This window comes from Drosophila suzukii, chromosome 2R, assembly GCF_043229965.1.
Source record: "Drosophila suzukii chromosome 2R, CBGP_Dsuzu_IsoJpt1.0, whole genome shotgun sequence".
Lineage (NCBI taxonomy): Eukaryota > Metazoa > Arthropoda > Insecta > Diptera > Drosophilidae > Drosophila > Drosophila suzukii.
The window spans coordinates 24,183,891-24,196,477 of NC_092081.1; the positions used below are offsets into that span (position 1 = coordinate 24,183,891).

General features: G+C 38.1%; 1 protein-coding gene across 2 annotated transcripts; it reads left to right on the top strand.

The window, feature by feature from the left end:
* The first annotated feature begins 3,345 nt into the window (after nt 1–3,345).
* On the top strand, nt 3,346–11,274 carry Kr (Kruppel). Of its 2 annotated transcripts, none has more exons than XM_070994700.1 (2): nt 3,346–3,364; nt 9,024–11,274. In XM_070994700.1, exon 2 carries the CDS (start codon nt 9,080–9,082, stop codon nt 10,496–10,498), a length of 1,419 nt encoding a protein of 472 aa, XP_070850801.1. In that variant the 5' UTR covers nt 3,346–3,364; nt 9,024–9,079; the 3' UTR covers nt 10,499–11,274. The 2 variants fall into 2 exon arrangements, with proteins under 2 accessions (XP_070850801.1, XP_016928073.1); XM_017072584.4 differs by lacking the exon at nt 3,346–3,364 and adding an exon at nt 8,088–8,467.
* Nucleotides 11,275–12,587: the final 1,313 nt, after the last annotated feature.

A 12,587-nucleotide genomic window follows, 5' to 3' on the forward strand; every position in this document is an offset into this window, starting at 1 on the left:
CCCTTTTGACTGGCGCCACACAGCAAATAAACATATAACCTAACCACATGTCCAGTCACTTTTAGAGTGGTTTTAAACTGATAAGACACGCATTGACATTCCCTACACAAAGAGGCCAAGTTCAGCAACATTTTAATTTGCCTATTCAATAACAATATTTTAAAAATACATCTCCACTCCGGTCTCCCCTCCCGCCATGGAAATTTCTCATTGCTTATCTGTCGCTTAGACGGTGACAGTCGATTGAAATTGCAATTGAGTAAACATAGCCGGAAATGCATTTGCTTTCACCGACAATCACTGACCAGACTGACTTTGGGTTATCGTGATGCTCCCCTCGACTCGCATCGAAACTCCGTCAGCCCATTTACCATCCATTTTTGTAAAAATACTTTTCTGATTATCGTTGCTTGTAGCTCATTTTTCCGTAGGTTGACTTGCGTGGTAAAATCGGAATACTACGATAATTTAACATTTTGCAAGTGTCATCGATTACACATAAGACACACAATTCAAAACGAATACGTGGTTATTCAACAACTAAAAGGATTGCGGAACAGATCTAAGAAAAATTTGTACCATGTTTGAGCTACTTGTCACAAAAAGAGGTCTAGAGGGCAACATAAATAAATCCTGCGCGGTAGATCAAACAAATATATATGAAAGGATAATCTTGTTGAAATATAGGGATGATAAGTTTCTGTAATATCACGTAAGAATAAACCGGCAAATCGATAATTTATGTAAATGATGCAGGTGACATGTCAATTAGTTGAATGGACCATGGAAAAAACGTGTTCACACAAAATGGTAAAGTACTTAACAGATTAACACAGAAAATGAATACAGTTTTTTCAATCATGCCTTGAAATATCTGTATATGCGCCAGTTTGGCAGGTTTAGTGATCCAGTCCACAGGCAATAGATCAATTCTTGATACTATTCCGTACTGGGCTGTAACTGTTGTTTATTATATATCATTAACATTCGATTTTTGGGTTTCATAAATAATGAAACAAAAGTGCACATCTGCTTCTTGCTTGGAAATTTGTTAAGATAATAAGCAAGGCAGATCTATACTGCATTTTCTCATTGAGAAAAGTTGACTAACTAAACCGAAGCCGCATGACAAGAATTTTTAACAGAGTGCCGCAATATCAAAAACCAACAATTTTCTTAGGCATTGAAAATTTTTGAACTGTAGTGTACGATTTAGTCTTTTGTTGGGTAACGTCAAATAACCTGAAATAAACAGTCTATTGAAGTGGGCCAGGCCAAAATTATGATTAATGAATCTGCCAGCAGGAAAGTTAGCCAACTGGCTGGGAGTCCTTGTAAATTTTTAATGGTCTGGCCCGATTCCCGATCTAAACAAAACTAAAGGCCAGTGACAAGAGAAAAAATGCACATCGGAACCTTGTGAAATATACAATTCTTCAAGCACAAGAAAAGAAAAGGAGCTACTTTCTTCGACATCCATAAATCATGTAGTTTGATTTAATGACACTCAGGGACTTACTTTATTTGTTGTAGGTGGCAATCTATTTGATTAATTGATTTTGACCAGAGCCTAAAAAGGATTGGCCGTTAAAAATTGTTATTTGGCGCGCTTGTTGACAACGTACGCTTACAAATACCGGCTTCAACTCGGGGTCTGGCTATATGCGTGTGGCCGTAATTCCCACCCCTCGTCATGTCAATTGTCGTCCAGCTGTCAACAAGAAATCAATGCAATTTACAGCTTCATTTTTGCAAATTTACTTTAAAAAAATGACAAGAGTTAGATCAGCCCTGCTGACAGGCAATGCTAACAAACAAAGGACTTATCCAACCCTCAAGTTTTGACTCGAAAAGCTGCTCCAATGTGCAATGCGATACTTTTCTGTTTTTTGTAATTTTAATGCTTGTCTTGAGTTTGTTTAGGTAACTTTTCTACGACTTCCCTACTGTCTAATTGCCAAACAATCGCCGCCTGATTATCCTGACACGCCTCAACTTTTTTGTGGTTTCCACTACGTGGTTTTGTTTAATTGGATTGACTTGCGAACACATGAGTGACATCATGTCAACATCTTCATAGCACCTTTTCCATGAACGGCCGTGACTGAAATTAGGCCTTATCTTCCACAGATTGAATTTGCTTTGATCGGGTGAACAGCAAATAATCTTTCGGGTTTTGATGCGTTTTTGCCAGCATCGGTCTGAATGCGGGGGGTGGAAGATGGGTGTTGTGTAATATAGGGGATAGTTCCCCGAACTCTGGTTAAAAAGTATATAGCATAGGTCTGAATCATGCGCGGATCCACGGGTGTAAAGGGTGCAGGTGGGTGTTGTGTGATATAGGGGATAGATCCCCGCACTCTGATTAAAAAGTATATGTAACATGTATTTTAATCCAAATTTTTAATTTTTATGTATGTCTGTACAGGTGGTTTGGGTTTTGTGGGTATTATTTTTATAATTACATGAACATCAGTATTGCATGTACAATGTTGTATTTAACAACTCCTATTTTGCTTCTCGGATATAAGTGTACGTACCAGTTTTTGTAAGAAAACCCATTTTTATTATTTACTGAAATTAACAAACAGATTAATTACTTGACAGATTGAAGGGCTTTTATTGTATCCATGTTCTACTTCTTTATATTCTTTATATTTCATGGATTAATCGATTACTGCCTACGTGACATTCTCAGGCGATTTCTGTTGCCATGTGAATATGGATTTATGCCGTTCCCCCACTCTTTCACGAACGAAAGGAGGTTCTGGCAGAGTTCTTTAAAAAACAAATAGCTTTGGCGCTGATAACAGCCTGGTTGACTAAAATGCGCTCCGGGTGCATTGTACGACCTACTGATAAGCATAGCAAAATCCTTGATCTTGACGCTGCGTTTCAACTCGCCAAATTTATGTTGCTCACAGCAGATTTAATGTTGTTGTCGGTATTTTTGTCTAATACAATTAAGCTGAGCATTATAGTGCAAGAAAGAAAGCGGGAACAGAGCTTGATAAGAATCCAAGTGCTCATAAGCCAAAAGTTGCGTGTCACACCCAGCGGGCAAAGCTACTTAAATGATAAGAAAACCGCTCCAGGGACAAAAAACGCGAAAATAATTTGCCAATTATACATCTGGGAGCTATATTTTTGCAGATTAAAAGTAAAAGGACAGTGATGGAGGTTGCACGCCAAAATATATTTTGAGAATTTAACCCGCGAATTTATAACTTTGTAACAACATGCCGTTGATAAAATCAATACCAGTCAGTTAACGAATCGTACCGCCTTTATTAAAATATTTGTTTAAAAAAAATAATTTGTTTAATAAGTCATGGACAGGCAATAGTTAAAAATGCCAAGAAAGGTAAATACATTTTAAAAATCAAAACGCTTTACAAAAATTTGGTTTTACAACTACATTTTAAAATGTTTAAATTTTATCTGGTATTATGGCTTGTTTTTCTGTCTGAATCACAGATATACACTTATTTAGAAAGGAAGATCTACAAACGGTGTCCAAGTTAAATCTTCACGACCGAATTTAATTTTAAGCATTTTTTTTAGTTTTTAAATTTTTAATTTCAGCCGTCCACGTGTTTCATGTTTATTTTATTCAGTACGTTACAATCATTCGTCACTAAGCTTATCTGGTTTTTGCTGGGGACAAGGATTTTTACATTTACCCAGATGACTTTCGAAAATACCCCTTTTCAATAGAATCCCATTGATTATTTTCCCTTCCTCTCACATCATCCTTTTTCAAGAAACGGAAACGGTTAACACAATTTCCAAATGGGCCCCGAGTTTTAATCCTCAGATTAATCATGATCTGCGGAAATGCGGTTTTCTTGTTGCGCCACGGGCCCGAAGTCTCCTGGCGCTTATCGTGGATCAAGTCTAATCGGGCTCCTTAAGTTAACTATAATCCCAGCTTAATCACTGGATCAGTAGCAAAGAAACATTTTCCGGGATGGAAATGAGCGAGTTACCTGCTCAGGTCAACTGATCTTGCGAACTGGTTTAACTTAATCCAGGGATTCAACTTTTTCGCCATGCGTGATCGTAAAAAGCAATTTGCTACAATTTATTTTTTCTTCTTCAGACTTTTACCTCTTTTAAGCAGCTGGGCACTGGATTAGGATAGAAAAAATATTACGTCTACCTTCAAAAACGGATTAAATTTTTTCAGACAAATAATCCTGTCTTAAGCAAGGTGATTAAGCTTGATCCCCTGCAAAGGGGCGTAATATTGACGGATTTTCCTTAAATCCCTCGGTTAATCTCCGGCTTAGAGCGCGGCGCGATTTTTTTCGCGACTCAGGCTGCTTTGTTTTTTCATTTCCTTCAATTCGCAAGAAGGCAGGCCTATGGGCCGAATGAGGATAATAATTATGGAATTCCTAAATACACTAAGCAGGGCAGACTGCAATGCAAGAAATTGATCTACCTGTAAGCGTGGGTTCCTTCCTTGCCCCTTGAACCCGCGACTAGTTGTCACAGGTAGTAAGTATACCAGCCTTGGGTTTGTCGGCAATTAAGAAGTCAAAATTCACTTAAAAACAACAAAAAATAGGCAAAGGCAAAACAATGCAAAAAATATGCGAGACTGAACTAAATCCGGCTTAGAAATGTCGGATGAAAAAGGATCCTTGCATCATAAACACGGCCACGCCATGTATTTTGATTATTTGCATGCCATCCTGTATCCTAAACGAATTCGCCGCATAGGATAATTCCTAATATTCTATCTCACTCTTTCCCAAACATTTTTATAACATTGACTTGACTTTTTTACGAATGCAAGCGGTTGCGTTTTTTTACAAGGAAGTACTTCCGTTTTTAATGATTTTTCATTGCTAGTCGTTCTACCTGCGATTTTATGGATGTTTAGAGTTTTTTAACTGGCCAAGTCATGGGTATCGGATCGTTTATTGAACCTGATTCTGAATGAAGTAAACTTTTGTAAAAATAGTTACTTAAAAAATTACTTATAAGAACGCTCACAGTGATTTGCTTCCAAAAATATTAGTAGTAAATTAAGTAAAGTCCCTGAATGTAATATCTCGTTTTCATAAAAATATACGTAATCTTAAGATCGTCATTATATTACTAGGATTAACCAAATACGCTTGTAAGCGACTAATTCGTTCAAGTCATGTTCTCCAATAACCCTTGCCCTTGAGATGATCTTGCGTCTGGCATGCGCTTGGCATGACTTCGGCTTGTACTCGTTAAGTTGATTAAAAATGATATCGGGTCCCTTTTCAGAACGCGTGCCGTACGCCGAGTCCGTAAAAAACAGATAACATTCCATTAGGGATGCTGCTGAAGACGTTATAAAAACGGATATAAGGGTGGATACTTATGTATAAGTAGCCAAACATCATTATTCAGGAAATGCTATATTACTTGCTTAAGGCTTAAGCTTTTCTTAATCCAAGTTGCCGCACTCTTAATCGCTGCTCTAAGAGTTCGAGAATTTCCCTCAAGATCATCTGAAAAGGGTTTTCCATCGCAATGAATATTAGATTTAAAAAGATTTTCATCTTAACAATGCCAAGCTAAGATTGCGCAGTTTTCATCCGCGGATTAGGATAGACGATTAGCGGGTGGTTAAAGGTAAGTATGCGAACAACTTCAATCCTGGTCGCAACACTCTTTCTAAGGATTACTAATAAATTATGGGCCCATAATGAATTTTACAAGCGGTGTTCAATTTTCGCTAAGTGTGCGCATGTGGCAACCACCTTCAACGCTTTTATCGGTACTACCCGATTTACTATAAATCAACAAACCAAACCCTCAAAAAAAATTTAACAAAAACCGATCGAGTGTTACAAATTGCTAAAAAATTGTGGGCACACTTATGGGTTGCCAAACAATTAAAAACCCCTATGATGCACCCTAGGGATGCTTCAAAGTGCATGCGTTGCATTCGATGCTTTAGATCTTCATTTCTATTTTTTTCGCCTTTCCCCCTTTTTATTTAACAATTGCGTTTTTGTTGACAGCCCTCGTTTTCAAATCTAATATTTGTTCCAATTTTGTCTCTTTTTTCGGAAAAAAGTGAAGTTTTCATTTTTGTTTGCCTCTTCTCTCTTTGCTCCTTCTTTTTTTAGGGGCTACGGGGGTTAATATGTTTTCTTATAATGAAACTAGACGCTTTTAGGATAACTGTGGACATAGTCGAATACGATGTATTAATTTACATCTACGAAAGGAACAACACAAAAATGATGTAACCATTAGGAAAATAAATTGTAGGTACTTTATTTTGAGAAATAAAGAAAAGAATTTGTTACCCGAGGTTAGTTACCCCAGCTTGGACCTTATCAACAGACTGGACCATACGCACTTTTCTACGCACTACTGCCCCACTTACACATAAACTACTTAGCACGTGTGAAAGTCGTTGTCGAATAATTTTAGTCAGCTTTGCCATTCTAAATCTATACTACTTTTCTTCCACTCATGATAATATTCTAGTTTACTGATTGCCGACAAAGTCATAAGAGATAAGGCCCGGATCTTATTAAAATCAGTTGAGCTTAAGTTGCTTTCTCAATATCAAGCCGTACACCGCTTATCAAGCAAACATGCCAAAAAAATTTTCTGACTAATCCTCGAACCTGGGTATAATCTGAAGATGTACTGGAACCGGTCGGTCCAGCCCGAAACCCCAGAAACGCTTATCAATAGGGTCAGTTTTGGGTGCTCGAGTATTGTTTAATGCCTTCTGCGAATTTTATATTTGTGAAAATCTTTCGCTGAAGCCGACTGTGCTCATTCGATGACAAAAACCATTCGAATTTTACGTAACATTATGCAGAGCAAGGATATATGTGTCCCGTTCGGCTATTGTTTGATTTCACTTTCGAAAAATCCACGGTAGTTCGCATTAACCGCCCGGCGAGTTCTGCGCGTCCTTGGCCTACCTACAAAACCCAAAATACCGATCTAGACCCATTTTCAACATAAGTTCAGCACAGCATGTCCTTGCCATAAAAATCTACATAAAACCATTTGAAAGTCAATCCGCAAAACTCACTGAGAACATCCACGCACGAGGATAAATTCCGACGCTTCAGCTTCTCGACTCTTTTTATGATGGGGATTGACTTGTATATGCTTCTACCTGAATATGTTTTTTACTAGTTCCTTATTTACGATTTGTTTTTTAGTCGTGTGCCAATAATTAATTACACATTAAACAGAACTTCCACTTTTTTGTGGCTTTGCTCAACAGGCTGTAAGGAAAGGTAAAAAAAAACTCACTCGGGCTATTTTGTAAAAACATCTGAGTTACCTTTTCCTGCTTTGGAGACTCGGTGAGCTGATGTTTTGTTTACTTCCTGTTCACTCTTACAGCGCACGCTTGAATTTCAACCCCGTCCATGACATCTCTTTTTCTTACTTTTGGCTCAGTTGGCGTTCATCCCCCTTCGCCAGTTTAGTTTTTTTATATACCACTCGAATGTTGAAAGGGGAAATGGCTAGAGCATCTGAGTGAGAGTTTTTTGAGTTCTCTTCTTTCTCGCCTTAAAATAGCTCGCATCTGATCCTTTTTCCACTTAAAATGTCCTTCTAGTGATGTTTTTATGAAGGCTCTAAAAAACAAGAGCGGAAGTGGTAATAAGTTTTTAATGCCCTCTCATGGCACGGACAACACATAGTTTTGATTTTTTACGTTTTATGACTGACAAAAAACGCACAGGTCATAAAAGCCTGTATTGAGCTAGCTAAAGATATTTCTCACCAGCATCTCATGTTAAAAAACCGCACCGAATATTGGACTTAAGTCAACTATGGCTTCGGCATAGAAATGTATCACTGGCTGTCTCTGTCCCACCAATTTGCATATGAAAATTCAGCACTTTTAGGTAAAAAAAGAAACCGATGAAAATAACTCAACTCAACGAACGGAGTGCCCAGTTTTTACTTTACCTGCTTCGGGTCTGGGGATCGTTTTTCGCTTTCGCCGTGTTTGCGTGCGTGTGAGCGGGAGAGCGAATTGAGTGCCAGTGTGCGTATGGATGAGGGTGAGTGAGATTCATTCGCCGAGGCAGAGCGTACTTATAGTTAGCTCACGCAGCGAATTTGTATCAGTCGTGATTTGGCTCTGTCAGTGAGAGGAACAACCATTTGTTGTGCCACACACAAACGCGAATAAAATAATCCTAATCAAATTACAACTACCTCATTTTGCAAAATCGGTGAACTTTTATAAAAAGGAAAAATCAGTGAAACTCTCTACCTCAAAGTACAAAAGTGCGTGAAAGAAATATTTCATATCCTTAAAAGTGCACAAGTTGCTCAAATGAAAATTTGTTGTCTAAGAAATTAAAACAACAACTTATTCAGCGAATATTTAAAGTGTATTTGCTTTGGTGAAGACGAAATTAAAGGAACAAACACAGAAAAAACACATTGATGGCCATATCAATGCTTCAGGACGCGCAAACACGAAGTAAGTATAAGGCAAGATTGATATAAATCTTCCTTTAATTCAACTCCCTGAAAGTCGGTGTTTCACAGTCTTAAATTGTTTGATATTTTACACTCGTTGCTCGCGAAGTTTTTGGCTTATATGTGACAACGAAAAAGAGCTTACTCTACGACTTGGTAGTAGACGTCCCCCGTCTTTAAGTTAATGGGTAAAACGCCATTTTTACCAACTTATACACATGTGTATTTTTTTTGTGTTAATACATAAACGCACATCCACACATATTGGTCAATTAGGCTTTGTTTACAAGATTACCCAGAAACCGGCACCTAACTCTTAACCCACCAAAACAAATGCTAGCGAGCCCCAAACAGAGAGGAGCCAAATAAGAGTGCCGAGAGCATGAAACTTTCTCTCACACATGTAACATATGTGCAATTTTTGCTCTTATAAACTTTTTCTCTTAGGAAGAACCACTTCTGTAGCTCATCCTTTAAAGTACCCATACCCAGTTTAACCAAACTTTATTTTAACCATTGTAAGCAGTCAACTAATTTGTAATTTAATTTTTTCTTAGACTTAGCTGCTGCATTAGCTGGCATTAAGCGGGAGGACGTCGCTGTTGACCGTTCCATGTCGCTATCGCCCCCCATGTCGGCCAACACATCAGCTACCAGCGCCGCAGCAATGTACCCGGGTATGGGCCTCCAACAGGCGGCCGCTGCCTCAGCTTTCGGAATGCTCTCACCCACTCAACTCCTGGCTGCAAATCGCCAGGCTGCTGCTTTCATGGCCCAGCTGCCCATGACTACTTTGGCCAACACTCTGTTCCCACACAATCCTGCGGCTTTGTTCGGAGCTTGGGCTGCTCAACAGTCACTACCGCCCCAAGGCACACATTTGCATTCGCCGCCAGCCAGTCCGCACTCGCCGATGTCCACACCTTTGGGCAGTGGCAAACATCCACTGAGTTCACCCAACAGCACACCCCAACTCCATGAGCCTGCGAAGAAGACTCGCAAGTTGTCTGTGAAGAAGGAGTTCCAGACCGAGATCAGCATGAGTGTTAACGATCTATACCACACACCAGGAGGTCCGATTTCCCCACCCTCCAGCGGCAGTTCCCCCAATTCCACGCACGAGGGAGCGGGTGGAAATGCCGCGGGCGGTGCTGTCTCCAAGGATCCATCTCGGGACAAGAGCTTCACCTGCAAAATCTGCTCCCGCAGCTTTGGGTACAAGCACGTGCTGCAGAATCACGAACGCACACACACCGGTGAGAAGCCTTTCGAATGCCCGGAGTGTCACAAACGCTTTACCCGTGATCACCATCTAAAAACCCACATGCGTCTGCATACTGGAGAGAAGCCCTATCATTGCTCGCACTGCGATCGTCAATTCGTTCAGGTGGCCAATCTTAGACGGCATTTGCGAGTCCACACCGGAGAGCGTCCCTATACTTGCGAAATCTGCGACGGCAAATTCAGTGACTCCAATCAACTCAAGTCCCACATGCTGGTCCACAATGGCGAAAAGCCGTTCGAGTGCGAACGCTGCCACATGAAGTTCCGTCGGCGCCATCATCTGATGAATCACAAGTGTGGCATCCAGTCGCCGCCTACTCCCGCTCTGTCACCAGCCATGAGTGGAGATTACCCCATGACCGTCACCGCGATGGCTCTCGAGTCATCCACCAATAAATTCGCGGCAATGTGTGCCAACTATGGAGGTTCGGAAGAGTCGGTGGACTTGGAAAAGGGAACAATGGAGGACGAAGCTCCATTGGATTTGTCTGAGGATGGAGCCAGCTCCGTAGATGGGCATTGCAGCAGCAGCATGGCTCGGCGCAAGGCCCAGGATATTCGCCGAGTGTTTCGCCTACCGCCTCCTCAAATCCCTCACGTTGCAAGTGACATGCCCGAGCAGACCGAGCCAGAGGATTTGAGCATGCATTCGCCACGCTCTGTAGGATCTAACGAACAAGCCGAAGATATTGATTTGGATGACTTGGATGACGCCGCTGCTCTCTATCTGCGCCATCATCAACACTAGACCAGTCCAACACTGAATTGTACATAGCCATGATCAGTTTTCATTAGATGAAAGTGACTGGCAATGATCCACACAAAATTGAAAATTTTGCCATTTCAAAGTGGAAAGTAAAAATTGTTGCAACAGGAATTTAATGATAAGTACAAGAATTAAAACATCCACAAAATATAGAAAATTAGTAAAATAATAGCACATAAATCAAAAAACAAAAAAATACACAAAATTGTACAAAATTAGCTAAACTTGCCATAAGCTTATCGCCGCCAAACCCCACCAAATCGAATAGAAATTGTCGTGCCATTCTTAACCCTTAATTTAAGTTAAATTCCTATGTTATTAAGGTATCTTAAATTGTATATATCCAGCTTATGCAGCTGCCAATTGTAAATTATACGGCGCTCCAAAAATTTTATTGTACAACCAAATGAAATGAAAAGCAAAAAACATGAAATCTATCAAAGGTTTTTATTTAACACGTTCGCTTATTTGAATATTATTTAATCAAATTCTGAAAGAAAACAATGCCAATAATCATGAAATCAAAATTAACTTTAAGTTATAAATAAAAAAAACATTTTTACGCTAATTGTTTTGTTTGACATTACTATTTAAACTATTATTTAACTGATTAGCTTATAGTAACTGAATTAATCTCGTTTTATTTGTATCAAAAATGAATATTTAATTTTATATTTATATTTAATTGTATATTTAGTTAACATGTTGTTGCATGAAATAGAAAAAATAAATTTTTTTAAAAACGTATAATAACAACATTTTATTGGTTCGTTTTTATTGGAATGCCAAAAATATTTAAAAATTTTTACTGCTGGCGCTGTTACATTTCACCTTCTTCCATTTTTAAAACATAGTTTTGTTTATCGTTGGAAACTATTAGGAACTTTTCAAAGTTTTCCATAAGAATAATCTTAATAATAATATAGCTCAATGCATAACTGTATAATAATCTATCTTATTTAATATTCGTAAATATTTATTCTATTTGTAAGACTTGAACCAAGTAAACAGGAAGAAAATGCTATAACCAAATACCTCCAATACCTCTTTGTATCGAAATTGTTGTGAGCTGATCAGTATATACATACAACAATTTGGCAATCGTACAATTCAACTGAATTTATATACAACACTTAGAAAAATAAATTGAGAAGCAAATTTTGATGCATATTTTAAAGGTAACTAGAATTAAAAACGATTTTTGAATAGTAGACGAGCTAGGATTAGGTGTAAATATTATCAAGTATATCAACTATAATTTAAATTGTACATAGCAAAATAAACTTACACTACATAATAATTTTAGTGCAATCTTTGGTTCTATTCATCGGTAAGCAACCAAACTTATCGGTGCGCTCTTAGTTCGTACGTTCTAAAGTCATAAAAAATGCAACAAAATATTATGTAATTTTCTTTGTTCATTCAAATGTATGGTATACAAGTTCCTCAAGATTAAAAGATTACAAAAATAATAAAATCAGATAGCGAGCGCATTTCGAATCTTTTGAAAGTCAGCGCATTGCACGAAAAACCTCACATATGTTCCATATTAATTGTGTACATTAATACTCGACACTAAAATGTAGTTCGTTTAACCCGTTAGATGTAATTAAATATTTAGAATAACGAGAGTCAATTTTTATGTAAATAAACTTACAATTATATATCTAACTGCAGCTCAAGTTGTGCGATATAACCGAAAATATACAAAGTTAAGCCGCAGTTTGGTTTAGTTTTGCGGTTTTCATATTTATTCATTTAGAGACATACACGCACTTCGTGCAGAAAATCATTAAATATAAACTAGATAATTTATAATAACGGAAATCATTGCATTAGATATGTCTGTAAGCATATAATAAGTAAACAGAGCTATCAGTTTTTGTCATACACACCTACTCCTTTTCTAGTTTAATGTTGTACTTGCATTTGGCAATTGAGCGCCAGTTTTATGCATATATTTAAAAAATACGTATATATACTTTAACATTATTTATTAATTAAAAACTAAAAGATATTATGTTATTATAAACAAATTGTATGTCTGCGAAACAAACAAAAATATATATGT